The sequence below is a fragment of the Lipophrys pholis genome, assembly GCF_963383615.2.
Source record: "Lipophrys pholis genome assembly, chromosome: 3".
Lineage (NCBI taxonomy): Eukaryota > Metazoa > Chordata > Actinopteri > Blenniiformes > Blenniidae > Lipophrys > Lipophrys pholis.
The window spans coordinates 23730930-23746103 of record NC_137627.1 but is presented as its reverse complement, the minus strand read 5'-3'; the positions used below and the strand labels follow the sequence as shown (position 1 = coordinate 23746103).

The 15174-nt window shown below is 42.0% G+C and overlaps 1 protein-coding gene across 1 annotated transcript in view; it reads left to right on the top strand.

Annotated features, from left to right (window-relative positions):
* The window catches only part of LOC308107647 (beta-1,4 N-acetylgalactosaminyltransferase 2-like), a 19649-nt gene extending 5065 nt beyond the window's left edge, over positions 1 to 14584 (top strand). Inside the window, exons 3-12 of the mRNA XM_080460106.1 lie at positions 3598 to 3732; positions 4747 to 4853; positions 5166 to 5203; positions 5821 to 5887; positions 6814 to 6927; positions 8983 to 9069; positions 10806 to 10987; positions 11132 to 11275; positions 12656 to 12887; positions 12993 to 14584. Of these exons, the coding sequence (XP_080316232.1) occupies positions 3598 to 3732; positions 4747 to 4853; positions 5166 to 5203; positions 5821 to 5887; positions 6814 to 6927; positions 8983 to 9069; positions 10806 to 10987; positions 11132 to 11275; positions 12656 to 12887; positions 12993 to 13189 (1303 nt within the window). The 3' untranslated portion in view covers positions 13190 to 14584. The remainder of the gene's footprint in view (positions 1 to 3597; positions 3733 to 4746; positions 4854 to 5165; positions 5204 to 5820; positions 5888 to 6813; positions 6928 to 8982; positions 9070 to 10805; positions 10988 to 11131; positions 11276 to 12655; positions 12888 to 12992) is intronic.
* Positions 14585 to 15174: the final 590 nt, after the last annotated feature.

Genomic DNA, 15174 nt, shown 5'->3' with positions numbered 1-15174 from the left:
TTGAAGGCGGCTGTAAGGTATAACAAAACCAGAGTTCCCTGGGCTATTGTTTATGTGATCGGAGTAGAAGACAAATCTGGCAAGGCTCAGAGATTTTGAGTAGGTTTTTTGATGTTCTGGGTATGCCATTTTGTGGACAGTGAGTCCAGACTTACATAAAACGGTGTTCAAACACCCATCCAGCAGTTTTCATTTTGTACAGTTCATCTGTAAACCGTGGGGCTGACCACTTAAATGTAACTAAACTTGTTTTAAGTGGGGCATGGTCTTCCAGAATGTGATTAACGTTTTTGTTGTAGTGAGTAACAAGATCAAAAACTGAGAGACAAGTCGGAGAAGTTGGAATATCCTTGATTGCTGTACTGAGGTTGTCTTGGTTTATGGTTTTAATGTTCCTAAAGTGAGATTGCTTTATGGTCAGAAACACCAAGATCATGAATTACCAGGTTATTGACAAAATCTGAGTTTGATATGACCAGATCAAGTATGTGACCTTTGTTGTGTGTGGTATGTATGACATGTTGAGTGAGGTTAAAGGTCCCTTCTTGCTCCATAAGAACAAGACGAAAGTTTGGCAGTGCGGGGTCCTGGCCCCTCTGGCCGAAGAAATTTGTTTCGGCTGTGCCAACCGACCTGGCCAAACTATGTGGGTGCCGCACTGCCGAAACTTCTGCACTGCCGTGTGCTGCGCATGCGTTCCAGTTCCAGTTCCAGTTCGCTCATGACTATCAGTCATATTTTAATCATATTTAGCTTGTAACATTGCTACTGTGCGAGCGCCGCAGATCGTTAAAATGTCGGAGTGCAGGGTTACGTGATGCACCTGAACGCATCACGAACAACTGTCAGCTCCTGTAGTTAATACCGGATCAACATCGCCCTCGGACAAAAACTCTCTCGTTTATTACTGAAAAAGTTCAGAGAAATGTATTTCTGAAAGCACTGGAGGCGAGAAATAAACAGTGCAGTTGAAAAGTTTAAACACCACATCACAGACGTGTGGCTGCTGTGAGGGGGCGTGGCCTCCAGTCCTGCCGAAAAGGCTTTTGTTTGGCAGCTGGCTGACGTCACTGCCGAATTTTCTTCTTGTTCTTATGGGTTCAAAAAGGGAGTATGCAGGGGCCTTTAGAGAGTCAAGTGTCTGCAGAAATTCTGTGGTGCAATAGTGGGCAGTAGAGTCCACATGGATGTTAAAGTCATTAAAAATGATCTTGCACTTGCTGATGTTGCACACATGGTGGTTCGCAGCTCACTCAATTCTGCAATAAACTTTGGATGTTGCTTAGGTCAGCGGTAGCTGAAGAGGAATTTCAAGTGAGGTGGATGGTTTCACCTGAAAGCGAATCACTCAAATGAGGATAGAGCGGGCAAGGGGATAGGGGTCAAGTTGATGCCTGAACCAAAGAAAACAACCAAGCCCCCACCCCTGCCAGTGGAGCAAGCCTTTTCCAGGTATGAGTATCCAGCAGGACATGCTTCATTTAGAACAGAATAAACTTCAGTACTAATGCGATGTTTCAGCGAGACATATTATGTCAAGTTTCTTGTCCAGGATACGATCATGAATTAGAGATGATTTATTTGTGATTGTGATTGTGAGTACTTTAGCATAGTTGCATCTGTCGGTGGTGGTTGACCTTTGCAAGTCCCAGTAGTGGTGAGTCTCGGAACAAGCCTGGGTACGAAGACAAACTGGAAAAAGTCCAAAACTGCTTTAAATACATGGCTCGGTGGTTGCAGTCAGTTGTCGCTTCTCTCACAAGAGTAGTGGAACATTTGGCAGGGCTACCAGCACCACGGAGAAAAGACATCCATTCAGAAAATCTGTCTCACACCTGATAAAGGTGAGTAAAGAAAGTCCACCGGGCTGACTATAGGGTAAAAATTACCCTCCACTGGCTGTCAAGTCAAGCAGAAATCACTAGAGTCATAGCACAATGAATGGAGAAGCGGTGAACATACAATGCCAGCATCCTCTCGCTCTCCATGTGTTCCCAAAGGCAAGGGAAAGCAAGACAAATTGGAAATCAACGAAAGGTTAGACCCTTCCTGTTTTGTGGCTTTGTCATGGCTTGTGTTGTCTAATGGCCTGCAGAGCTATGCCGTCCGGCGCACATGCTCCTAGTAGGGTCACCCAACGTAGACAGGTCTGGAGTGAAGGCCCAGACAAACACGTCCAAAGCCTCCATCATGAAAAGGAGACACAAAAGATTGTGTACCGGGCCTGGACGAAGGTCACCGAGACACACCTCTGGAGCCAGGCCCGGGGATGGTGTCACCGGCAAGCACCTAGTTACTGGGTAGCCCACGTGTCCTGGTCAGGCACAGCCCGAATAAGCAACATTGGAGGGCAACGTGGGCCCACCGGCCGCAAAGTCCAACATGAGGTAGTGGTGTATTGCTCACACAGTTTGACAGAGCGAGGAGTCACCTGGCATTGTGGGCTCCTACAAATAGAAAGTGGCTCTTGAGACGTGGCTCCAGGGAGGAGCCGGAGCTTTTGCGGGAGGTGGAGAGGTACAGACTAGATAGAGTCTGGCTTATCTCCATGCACAGCATTAGCTCTGGAACCACACTACTTGATGGTCTCTTTCCTACTGAGGCGTTGCACAGGGTGAGAGGCACCAGGGAAGTGTGGGGATACTCACAACCTTTAGGCTGGTAGCCACACAGTTGACGTTTGTCCAGGGACAATAAGGTCACCTGCAGCTTAAGGTGGTGGGGAGGAAAACTCTGACTGTTGTTTGTGCACCAAACAGGAGCTCAGAGTATTCCACGTTCTTAGAGCGAGTGGGCGAGGTCCTAGAATAGCCACTGGTGACAGACACCATAGTCTTGAGCCTTGTTTCCACCGTGCAGTACATGCCGGTACGGGACAGGTTTTCATGCATTTCCATGATAGAAGTTGTGGGTAGTACTAAAAGAACTGTACCCATCCATTACGATTTTTTGTAATCCCTCCGTAAGAGTACCTGTCACATCGGTACGGATCCAAGAGGAGGAGCAAGAAGGAAGCTGTCGGCTGATTGGTAGTGACAATCGTTACTCTCGACAAGTTCGTATTAAAATAGCTCATTGGCCTTATAAACCCTCCTGAGTTGTTGTTCACGCCTCTTTGTGCTCACTGGTTGTGTTGTTAGCTGGCTGGGGTTATTGAAATGTCGGCACGCTGCACAGCACCCTGGTCTTCTGACGAGGTGCCGATATTCCTCTCCATAACAAGAGAGGAGGAGATTCAGCAGGAGCTGGATGCTTGGGATGAGAAAGTTTTCCAAGCTGTGTCATAGTGAATGGAAAACTTACGGCTTTACTCGGACGCCAGAGCAGCGCCACAACAAATGTGTTTAGTTGGTCCTGAGGGTTGCAGAGAACGTTCAGCCTCAAGACCTTCTTCTTTAATAAGGCTTTTAACTAATGCCCCCTTTTTACCCGTTGGAGGATTTTTTTTTCAGTCATTTACTTATCTTTGATCAGGCAAGGGGTGATGGGTGGGTATCAGTGTGTTTTTATTTAAATTTTTTTGCTGTAAAGCACTTTGTGCTATGACCTATTGTTCTAAAGGTGCTCTGTAATTAAAGTTGACTCTCGTCTCTCCAGGTCACAGCTCACTACACCTACTGGTGCCTGCCAGTGTCCTTCTGGCTCCGTGATGCTCAAAGACTACATTCCTACAGATCAGTACGAGGACGTGGTTCAACGCCGGGCTCAGGAGATTAAGAAGTACAAGATCAGGTCATACACTTTCATTTTTATGACAGGTCAGACCATGCTGATATTGAAGTCTCTTAAGATTAGCCCACCCTAACTAATTTTTAGCATTTCCTCTTCAGAAATCACATTTGTCACACAGGAGTACTTTGATTCTACGTCTAAAATAAAGCTGCAGACAGGCTACTGTCTACTGTGTACTCCGATCGCCTTTCCTGAAGTGTTATAACAGTAAATTATGACATAAACATAGTACAACTATGACATTTTCTATTGTCATCCCTGCAGGTGTGCTGTTTTATTTCACCCCTGAAACCTGGAATAATACAAAGCCCCTGATTGGCCATAGAGAAAAGATTAGCACATGGGAATGAGATAAGTTGTTACCACCCATTAATAACCTGAAGGAAATCCATGGCCACAAGATTGTAACTCATGCTAATGATATAATAACTCTTAAAATGTGCATTTTAGAGCCACTTCATCTGAAAGAGAACTTTAGCTGTTGTCGATCAGTGTGTGTTTATGAAGGTTGCCATTGGAAACAGCTGTATGTAAATCTCCATTCCTCCCTCATGTTGAAGCATTTGATTGAGGTATATTCAGAAATAAAATGAGAGTCTCTAATGTAGTCTGCATCACTTGATCTCAAAGTGTCTGTAACAATAATTAAAAGGGGGTTGGAGATGATAAAAATATCACACGCGGCAACGAGATAATTTTATTCGTGGCCACAAAATATTAATGCGTGGGAATGAGTTGCTACCTTGTGGCCATAAATTGAATGGTCTCATTCCCACTTGTATTTTCTTTTCTCTCCATGGCCGCTCAGGGACTCTGTGGAATTGCGATACTTTTTTTTTTTTACTTGCAAACATTGTGCATCATTATTACATTGTTATCAGTTTTACTTCAGTTTCTCCAGAATCTCTCAGCAATTTCTGTGAATTTGTGCAGTTTTGTACATCTTTTAGCAGCAGCAAAAACTGCAGGTCAATTAGGAGATAATAATCGCTCAGCCTTTGATCTCCTCTACAGAAACCAGTCCTTACTGACAAAAAGGCTGTATGCTAAAGCCAACTCTCCTCTGCAGTATCCTACTGAGGGATATACAGTCAGGCCAATGACCTGGACTCTTATACCTGGTACGTCTCCAAGATGATCTCTTTATGTTTGCCTACAGGATTAGACTAAAGGTTGGAGGTTTGCTGTTTTTAACTGGAGGAAAGTGTCAGAAATACAAGCTAACTCGCAAGCTGATTTATTGAAAATGTGAGTGCTGCATCTTGTCTGTGATATTTAGGTGATTGTTATGTGAGAGACCATTATGAACTTTGTGAAAAATATGATGCTTCAATGTGATATTTCCAAAGACAGAAAGAGACATTAACCACAATCCCTGCTCACGCTTTCCCCTTAAATTGTACTTTTAAATTGTGGGGTGTCCTTAATTTCAGGTCTCGGTCTGTATGCAGGAGAGAGAAGCAGCTACAAGGTTGGTGAGCTATAGAAACCTCATTTTCCCACAGTGTTGTGTGATAGAAGGTTGCTGATGATTTTTTAAATCATCAAAGGAAGTGATATATATCAGCTTTCAGATCAATCCAGTGTCAAAGAAAGGATATAACAAAAGCAACGGTACAAATTGAATCCAGTCCTTTGATCAGATTATATGATATGATGTTCAATGTGCTGGATGACGTACAAACAAAGTTAACAGTCAGAGCAAAAGAATGAAGGTCAGGAACTTTTTGTATCTGATTTCTTTCATTTGCTGAGTGGTTGGCTGGAACATTGTCACCATTTAATGATTCATTCAGTGTCGATCATCATCGAGTGAGTCATTGAAAGATTGTTCTGATGTTGGCAAACCTTTGAGGACCTTTGCTGTGGTTTCATCTTTTCTCCAGCTTCTGACAGCCTCACCTATTAAACTCTATGAGGATCCTTCAGCTTTTTGCACCTGTCCTGACCTCTGGCAAAAACTGAACAACACACTGTGACCGATCTATTGACTATCGGAGCGGCAGCCACATTATTGTTCATTTACGCTTAATAGCCGGTCGAGCTTGAATGCTCTGATTTGCAATTTACAAGGTGTGTCTATCCTAGGTCTCCTTGAGCGTATCGAAAGGCGTCCTGAACACAAACGCTTCTGATAAAGAGGCCAATGTCACAGGTGAGATTTTTCTGGCAGACGTCACACCACTGATAAAGATATTCCACAAGATCTACTGAAAGAAAAGGCAACTTTTTGCATAATTTATTTATGTTGATCAAACAAGATTGTTGTTTGTTTGAACTACTTTTAACCCTATAAAATCCATGTAAAGCTAACTTAATTTTGTCTCTCTATGTCTCAATTCTCAGTCTGTAGTTCTTGGGAATGCTGATGGATTATGGGTATTGCAGTATTTGATGTTTTGAAATACTCAACACTCTAAAGATAACCATATATTTTTTTAGCTTTTTTGTTTGTTGTGTGGATGAATTTAAAAAGATGACTTAAATTCTGGAAAGAAAACTTGAAGTTTTATTGTTGATTTCACAGCTTCTCCTCAGATTTATGTTTGAAGGTTGAAAAGTGGAAATGTTTGATTTGGTTTGGTTATTATTTAGCCGTTGGTTACTGTGCTGATTTAAAATTCAGACAACATGCAAAATAAAAGGGACTGAATGTATATTAATTGTCTTAAGCTAACGTCTCAATAAATCAGAGGGCGACAGTATATCTGAATGTTTCCTTAAATAGTCTTACATATTACCTCATACACACCAGAAAAAGATTACCTACAAACGGATAGAAACGAGGTGGACATTTCCTTCTAAATTAAGCTCTTGATACATGGAGAAGGGTTGACCAAAGTTCTGGTTTCTCAGAATTAATCTCCTCAGATTAACTGGCACACGAGCATGCAAGGATCAACACAACCATGTTCACGAGTCGTAGTAAAGAGAAATCATCAGTAACTGGAACTGACCCGGAGCAGTAATCGATGACATTTGATCACTTTCATAATTCTTCACAAAGCTCTACTTCACTGCTTCAGTGGACAGTTGAGAATTGAAAAGATGAATACTGACATCTGTCCCTGTAAATGACAGGTGGCGGAACAAAAACTCTAACAATCGAGTCCACGAGCCTGACGACCGTCAACCTGATGCTGAGCAGTTTGTCGTACACCAGCTCCATTTTCCACGTAAACACCGGAGATCTGGGTAAGACCGGCCACCTGTCAGTATTTAACAATAAACACAAATACACATGGAAGTAATCAAACTACAGTTATATACTGTGAGTGGACATTTTAGTGGTGTGTGCAAATAAGTGTTTATATGTCTGTGTGTGTATTGTGTTTAAAATCCATCCATCCATCCATCTTCTTTCCCACTCAGTCCGTTTACCGTCACGGTGGCAGTATAGAGAGCAGAGAAGTCCAGGCATCCCTGTCCCCCACAACTTCCTCCAGCTCTTCAGGGGGGACCCTGAGTTGCTCCCAGGCCAAACCAGAGATATAATCTCCTCAGCGAGTGCTGGACCGACCTCCCAGTTGGGCGTGCCTGGTAGACCTCGAAAGGGAGGCGACCAGGGATTATCCTAATTAGATGTCCCAACCACCTCAGCTGGCCCCTCTCAATGTGGAGGAACAGCGGCTCGACTTTGGGTCTCTCCTGGATGGCTGAGCTCCTCATTTTATCACCAAGAGTGACGCCCGCCACCCTGCGGAGAAAACCCATTTTGAGAGTGGGGATGTAGACCGACTGGTAAACAGAGAGCTCCTCTTCACCCAACTGCTTCACACAGCTGTGAACCATTCCAGTGAACGCTGGAGGCCCTTATGTGACGTCGCCAGAAGGACAACATTACCCCCCCCCCCCCCCCCCCCCCCCCCACACACACACACACACACACACACGATGCCCTCCAGCACCTGGCTGCACCTCGACACCCTGCCCATGAAAATCACAAACAAAAAGAGGTGACAAAGCGCAGCCCTGGCAGAGGCCAGCACCCACCATGAACCAGTCCGTCTTAGCGCCGAGTATCCAGACGGAGCTCTCACCCTGCGAGTACAAAGACCGGATCGCCCGCAGCAGCAGTTCCGGTGCTCCATACTCCCTCAGCACCTCCCACAAGACATCTCGAGAGACACGGTCATATGCCTTCTCCAAGTCCACAACACACATGTAGACTGGATTGGCAAACTCCCATGCCCCCTGGTTAATCTGCGAGAGGGTGAAGAGTTGGTCCGTTGTTCCACAGCCAGGACGGAATCCGCATTGTTCCTCCTGTATCTGAGGTTCGACTATCGGTCGGAGTCTCCTTTCCAGTATCCCCACATAGACTGTCCCAGTGAGGCTGAGAAGTGTCACGCTCCGATAGTTGGCACACACTCTCCGGTCCCCCTTTTTGAAAATGGGGACCACCACAGGGTCCGCCAGTTGAATGGTACTGTACCCAAGGTCCATGCGATACTGTAGAGGCATGTCATCCAGGACAGCCCCGTAATGTCCAGGGCCTTCAGCAGCTCCGGGCGTATCTCACGCCACCAAGGAGTTTTTTAACCACCTTGGTGACCTCTACTAGGGAAATGGACGAGGTCAGCAGCCTCAGGCCTCGCCTCCTGTAAGGAAGGCATGTCCCCCAGGTTCAGGAACTCCTCACAGTGTTCCTTCCACCACTGGAGGATATATGTGTTTAAAATGCCAAAATAAAATCTCTTTTTCCGTATCGCTACGGAAACAAATCACTCTGTTCTTCCCCACATCCATCTGCTCACCCGTCCAGAGGCACTATTTACAACGGCCGCAGTGCGCACATGCTTTAGCGGCGTCTTCACCGTCTGCATGGAGACGGAGCCCCAGTGTTTCACCTCGGGAGTCGTTCTCAAAAACCTGTGTTTTCAGTGGCTCTGACCACCGTCAACGTGTAAACGGAGACCCCCATCAAAATTTGCGTTTTCACTTGAAAATGTGGAAATGGACCCTAAAATGTGACGACTTTCAAACACCACGCTGAATGAATCAGTCGTTTCAAGTTTGAGTTCATCTATTGAGTTCGCTGACATCATCTCAAATTCAGCATCCAGACACCATGGTTGCTGACGGTTTGTTAGAAGCAGAAACCTTCCTCTCACCACAGCATCACCTTCAACAGCAGCAGTCACATTCAGTTCCACTGAGACCTGTTTTACTCTCAAACACCTGAGATCACTGCGGTTCCTGTTCATAATTTCTTTTTGAAAAATCAACCCTGTATTTCTCTGTACCTAGCTTCCTTTCGCTTTGAGGACCATGAAGCCGTGTTTCCGATTGCCATCAAAGAGCTTCAGCCGCCGATCCTGACAGATGTAGGAAAAGGTAGAACAACCGTCACTATAGTGTACAATAATGTCAACGTCACACTCGTTTTGGCTGAAACTGCAACTGATTATTATTGTGGGTTGAATAATTCAAGCAGATACAGTCAATCTATCATATTGGGCTGTTTTTCTATTCATTGGCTGCATATTTCAAAAGACACAGAGCTCTTCCAAGGGCCTGCAAGCTAAAGCAGACAACGTGAGATGGTTAATAGAATAGAATGTAGAATAGAATGTCTTTACTGTCATTGGAACACAGGTACAACAAAATTCTTTTGGCAGTTGGTGCGAAGAGCGCTCCAACCCCACCGAGGCAGCCAGCGTCTCAGCGCCCCCTGCAGATGAAAAAAAAATGTAGCGAATCAGAGAGGGTTATGGGAAATTCGTGACGACAGTGCAAACGATCTATATAGGTAGTGAGAATCTGTGTTTTATTTGTTTACATTGTAAGTAAATAGAATTTTTGGAATCATATTTGCTGTTTTATTAATGTGCACAAAGGTGAATGAAATGTCGACCTCTTCTGTGTCAAGAACTCCAAAATCCTTCAACCTTTACTGTTAATTCTGGTAATTGTAATTAATTTAACTATTAATTCAAATGCCGAATCAATTGTTTAGTATATCTTATAAGACTGATATAACTGAATTGGCTATAATTTCCTGTTAAACAGGTGGTGCCCCCGAGGTATCTCATATAGATCAGATTAAATTTTCAATAACGTAATTGATAGCTATCCTTGATAATAATTAAATAATTATTTCATAAATAAGTCATGGTGTGTAAGCAAGTAAAGTAAGTAAGTAAACCTGATTTATATAGCCCCTTTCTCAGATATTGACAGCAAGGTGCATTACAGCACTAAAACCAGAAAACTAAAAGAGATAAGATCAGTAAAAACACAGAGAAACAATAAAAACATACACAAGTTATACAAATAAGTCAAACTGAGCAGCGAAAGACCAGCCAAGGGTGGACTTCATAGTCCAATTTATACCCGCAGCACAAAGATAACGGTCATGAGAGAATCATGGCGTTATCTTTGGTCTGAAGCTCTGAATCGGTGGTCCTATGTCGCACCGTGAGACTGCAAGGACAGCTGTTGTCATGGCAACCAGAGACAACCTGTGATAAAATTCTGACCGTGTGAGAAAATTGCGGTGATGCGACCTGCGTCAACTAACGAACCAATTTAAATGCAGAATGTACTGATGAGCACAGCACCGGAGCTGAACACAAAGAGAGAGCTCCAACAGCAAAATTCATAAAAAAAAAAGTCTAAGGGACGTAAACAAAAACTTTTGTGCATTCTCTCCAAACACATAAAAGCCACAAGGGCTTATTTCACTAGGTTCTTTTTCGTGAATGGACGGCGCACGCTTATCACGGTTTATTCACATCGACTCGTGTACATCAGAGCTGTGATTCAGCTTGTTCTCATCATACGATCTGAACAAAGCCAACCTCATGTCGTGACCAATATTTATTAGATTCATGTCGTACAGTGTGGCAAGCTGGGAATTTATAAAGTTGTTGAAATCACAGTTTGTCTCCGGTATTACGTTTTAATGCGTCCTCATGCGTGTAACGTCAGTGAGCCAACTGCCTCTTCTTTCTTTTTAACTTTTGATGAGTGGAAATGTGATTCATGATATAGGAACATGATTTGCCACCTGAACTGCCGCAGGTTCAGCCGCGATTCATCGTGGCTCTTTGTTTGCTTCTTTCTGTCAGACATCAACTCGAAAGTCACCATTACCATCAAGACCTTCATGCACTACGACAAACTGATGAAATTGCTCGACAGCATAAGACAATTCTATCCTGAAATACCGATCATTATTGCAGACGACAGCCTTGAAAGGGAAACCATTGAGGGAAAAAACATTGATCAGTACTTCATGCAGCCTGAAAAGGTATTTATGTATATTTGTCATAGTTTGATTAATATGTTAACGTCTTGTATGGGTTGTTTCCCTCTCAGTTTGAGTTTGGAACGCTGCATTGCACAGGCACGCACGCACGCACTGATGCACTGATTTATTTATCTCCTCACTCAGGGCTGGTTCGCTGGGAGGAATCTTGCAGTTTCTCAAGTAACCACCAAGTACTTCCTGTGGTTGGACGATGACTATTTGTTTTCTCCGGAAACTAAGATCGAGAAGTTTTTGGAGGTGATGGAAGCGAATGTTCAGTTGGACGTGGTGAGAATGTGGGAAGTCACTTTGTTGAACTTCTCTTTACTCCTTTGTTTCATGTTTCACAGCAAATTACTGTCGCCGTGTAGCGCCGCATTATGTAATAATGGTGTAATATGTAATAACGTATTACATTTTCAATTCATTATGTGATAACACAGCATTTTGTAATAAGTTGTTATATATTGCAATAGTTATTACTAACCAAAACAAAATGTGGGTTTAAAAGATTAAATGCACTCAGTGGCACTTACAATCTGGTTTGATTTCTTCAAGAAAAAATAAATGACTGGTGGAAATACTGATTGGCTTGTAACTTTAAAAATCTACCAGCCACAATGGCAGCTGATCTAAAAAGTTCCACCTGATTAGAGCCCTGCATGCTACCATTGCTATGTTGGCATGACATGAGCATAATCCTTGTTTTTTTTTCTCTCATTATCAAGCATCAAACCATATATACGGCTAAAGGGCAAAATTTATTACATAATGTGCAAAACCAATATATTTTCTTAGTCCAAAAAGTGGAACACCCACATTTTGTAATAACTGTTGCAATATGTAATAAGTTATTACAAAATGTGGCAAAGTTTGTTGGAAAATACATTCAAGAATTTTATTACAAAATGTAGCAGATTATTACAAAATGCAGTGTTATTACATAATAGCTTGAATATTTCCATCACAATTGGCAGTTGGTTTTTTTTATGCGTGACTTTTGCTCTGAGCCTGAGCTCAGGGCAGCAAAACCGAGGCTTTAACAAAAAAAAACTGCTAATTGTGAAACTGCGAGACTTGTAACTGGTGAGTTGTCTGTATTTTCAGGATTTGAAGCTGAAAACAGACTTTTAAATTACAAATATCTTTGTACGCTTTGACAAATCTTATCACATGTACAAATTCTAATACAGATGAGCAGATTTTTTACACATTTAAATACCTAATTACAGACCGACAAATTACAAGACGACTTTTGCAGATTCAGGTTCACGTTGACAAATTCTTTTACACACTGACAACTCCGACTTTGGACAGATGGATTGACATACAGACAGACAACTCTATACGCATTCACAAAGAGTTTTGCTACAATAATACCCCCATACTCCAACTACCACTTTGCATTTTCAGTTGAAAAAGGAGTCGTGTGAACGAGGCCTTAGTTCAGGGGTTTGAGTTAATGAGGAAGATCATCGAAAAAAACATTTAACCATTTAAATTATAAACTAAACTACACAGCCTCACAGAAAAGGGAAATTAATCCGATTGACACATGAAAAAAACATTTTTTTCTGTTGTTTCAAAATGATCGCAGCTGAACCGTATCCCTACATGTATTGCACAATCGAGCATCTTATACCTTGTTTGCTTCTCTATCCTAATCAGGTTGGTGGCTTAGTACAAGGGATGCAGTTTGCCTTTTCTTTTCACTATGAAGAGGGGGATGAACTGGGAGGTGGCTGCCTGCAACAAAGCACTGGTTCGACCTCGTTCGGCTTCGTTCCTGGTTACCCACACTGCACAATAGTCAGTGGGGTGACCAACTTTTTTCTAGCTCGCACCGATGCTATTCACAAAGTGGGATTTGATCCTGAACTCCAGCGGGAAGGTCAACAAGGTAAGTCCAGAGAAGTTATAGTCATGAATGAAGAAATAAATCGAAGCTCAGCACTCACACGTTACCCTGTTTTTTTTTTTCACAAATGTTTGTCTCTATTTCCAGAATTCTTCATCGACGGACTGGGATCTCTGATGGTTGCCTCTTGTAAAGACCCAAAGTCAATGCAGATCCTCCACCAAAGCCAAACTGGCGAGACCCGCGAGTCCAAGCAGTTCAGATATACCCCTCAACATGGACATGGCCACAGATATCCACTTTATCATTTTAAAAACAACATGAAGTGTATGCGGTTTCAGTGAAACCGCATCAATTCCACTTGTGTTTGTTAAAGTCTAACTTGCACCAATTCATTTTATTGTCATAATTCAGACTGAAAGAAGTTGAAAAGTTTATGAGAATCTTAATAATTGTCCTGCAGCAAGAGGGACAACGTCGCAGTCCAACCTTGGCAGGAATGTTGGGGAGTTGTCTGATCTTTTTCTTCAGTGGATCAGCATTATATAGGCCAAAATAAACAAGAACTGAAAGTGGTAGGACGGACCGGCTGTGAAAATCACACTTCATCCTTTCTGAGCAAAAACAACTTTTTCCTAACATTCCCTCCTGTATGTAGTCAGAAGGATTAAGAGTAAAAGGAAAAAATCTGAGTATTTATGCTCATGTCATACAACAGAAAAATTCCCCCACACCTCCAACCCTGGCGAGCAGTGAAACAATAACTCTGTGGCAGGTTAGAAAAATTTTAATAAACAAAAACACATGACAGACAAAAACAAATACATGAAATCACATAAGACAAATCGGCACCTTCTTCAGCTGCATCATTGCCACATCAAACAATCGTGTACGAATGATTAAAATGAGTTGATTGATCTCAAGTGGGGAAAATATAAGTGGATACTCATGAACGTTTGAAATTCTAAAGTTATTTAAGTTCTAAACATAAAACATGACACATAATCATACCCTAAACAGAAATAAATTGTATAAAATGAGTGTGTAATTCACTGTCTATAAGTAATAAAAAGCCAGTCAACCCCCCCCCCCCCCGGTGCATTTTTATTAAAGCTTGACCACCAGAGCCTTGCTGACTTAAATCATCTTGCTGTTTATTAGGTTTGGAGCCTTGAAGTCATTAGGATCTCCTTGAAATACCAAAATTGATCTATTTACCCCTTATTATCAAATGTGTCTTTTGCAGATTATCTTTTAACTCGTATCATGTTCCTGATTGCTGTTCAATCTATTGCGTTTCCCCATTTATAGATAAGTGTAAATATTTTAGTTGTTAAGTTTCAGGGTTAGCTATAATATTCTACTTTGCATATAGTTATTATATTATATATTACTTCATAAGATTTGGATTATTTTTGCCTTTTTTTTTTTTAAAGTTTTGTTAATGTTCTGTTTGTTCATTTAACTAAACCTGTTGATTGAGAGTGATAACTGTCACAGAGTCTTAGCTATATGTGAAATGATTCAACTAGTTTTTCTCTTTTTTCTCACTGCATTTCTGAAATGCGGTCGATTGTATATCTGGAATACATGTTTTGGTACTATGTGTGTAATGAACAGTTTTTCCATTCAGATATTTTATTGGTTATCACTCAACAATATTTCATTCCTTTGCATTTGTTTATTTCACTAAAATCTGTACCTATGTGTTTAAATGGGTTCTGTGGTTCTGAAAATGTAATTGTCATTTATCTGGTCTCATTCTTCCTTGAGAATTGTGTTAAGCACATTCAGGTCAATTCAATTCAACATTCAACTCAATTCAACTTTATTTATATAGCACCAAATAGAACACAGTCAATTTCCATTCTATACAAGGTAATTTGGAAATCCAAACGATGTAAATACCTTGTTTATGGTATGAACCTTTCCTCCCCTTCTCCAGCCCCCAAATCAAAGGAAAAACACCCAAACCTCCTGAATCAGAAGAAAAATACCCTGTGTGCTTCTTTCTCCTTTCCTATACACTTTTCCTTAACCCTATGGGTGATGTCACAAGGTTAAGGAAAGGTGTTAGGAAGTTTCCTAAGAGTTAAGGAAAGGCAATCACGTTGTAGTGACAATCAGACCGCACTTCCACGAGGTGACGTAATAATAATCCGATGCCAGCGTAGGATCGTGCAACAGCCGTGGTGAAAAAACTACAAATTTCCGAAGATGGACTACAAAAAGTGTATTTCTACCACATTGAAAGGAAAAGAGGCTGTCAGGCTGCGAGGAACAAAACTAGCCTGACAACGGCTGTCAGGTGAATAAATAACCAATCAAA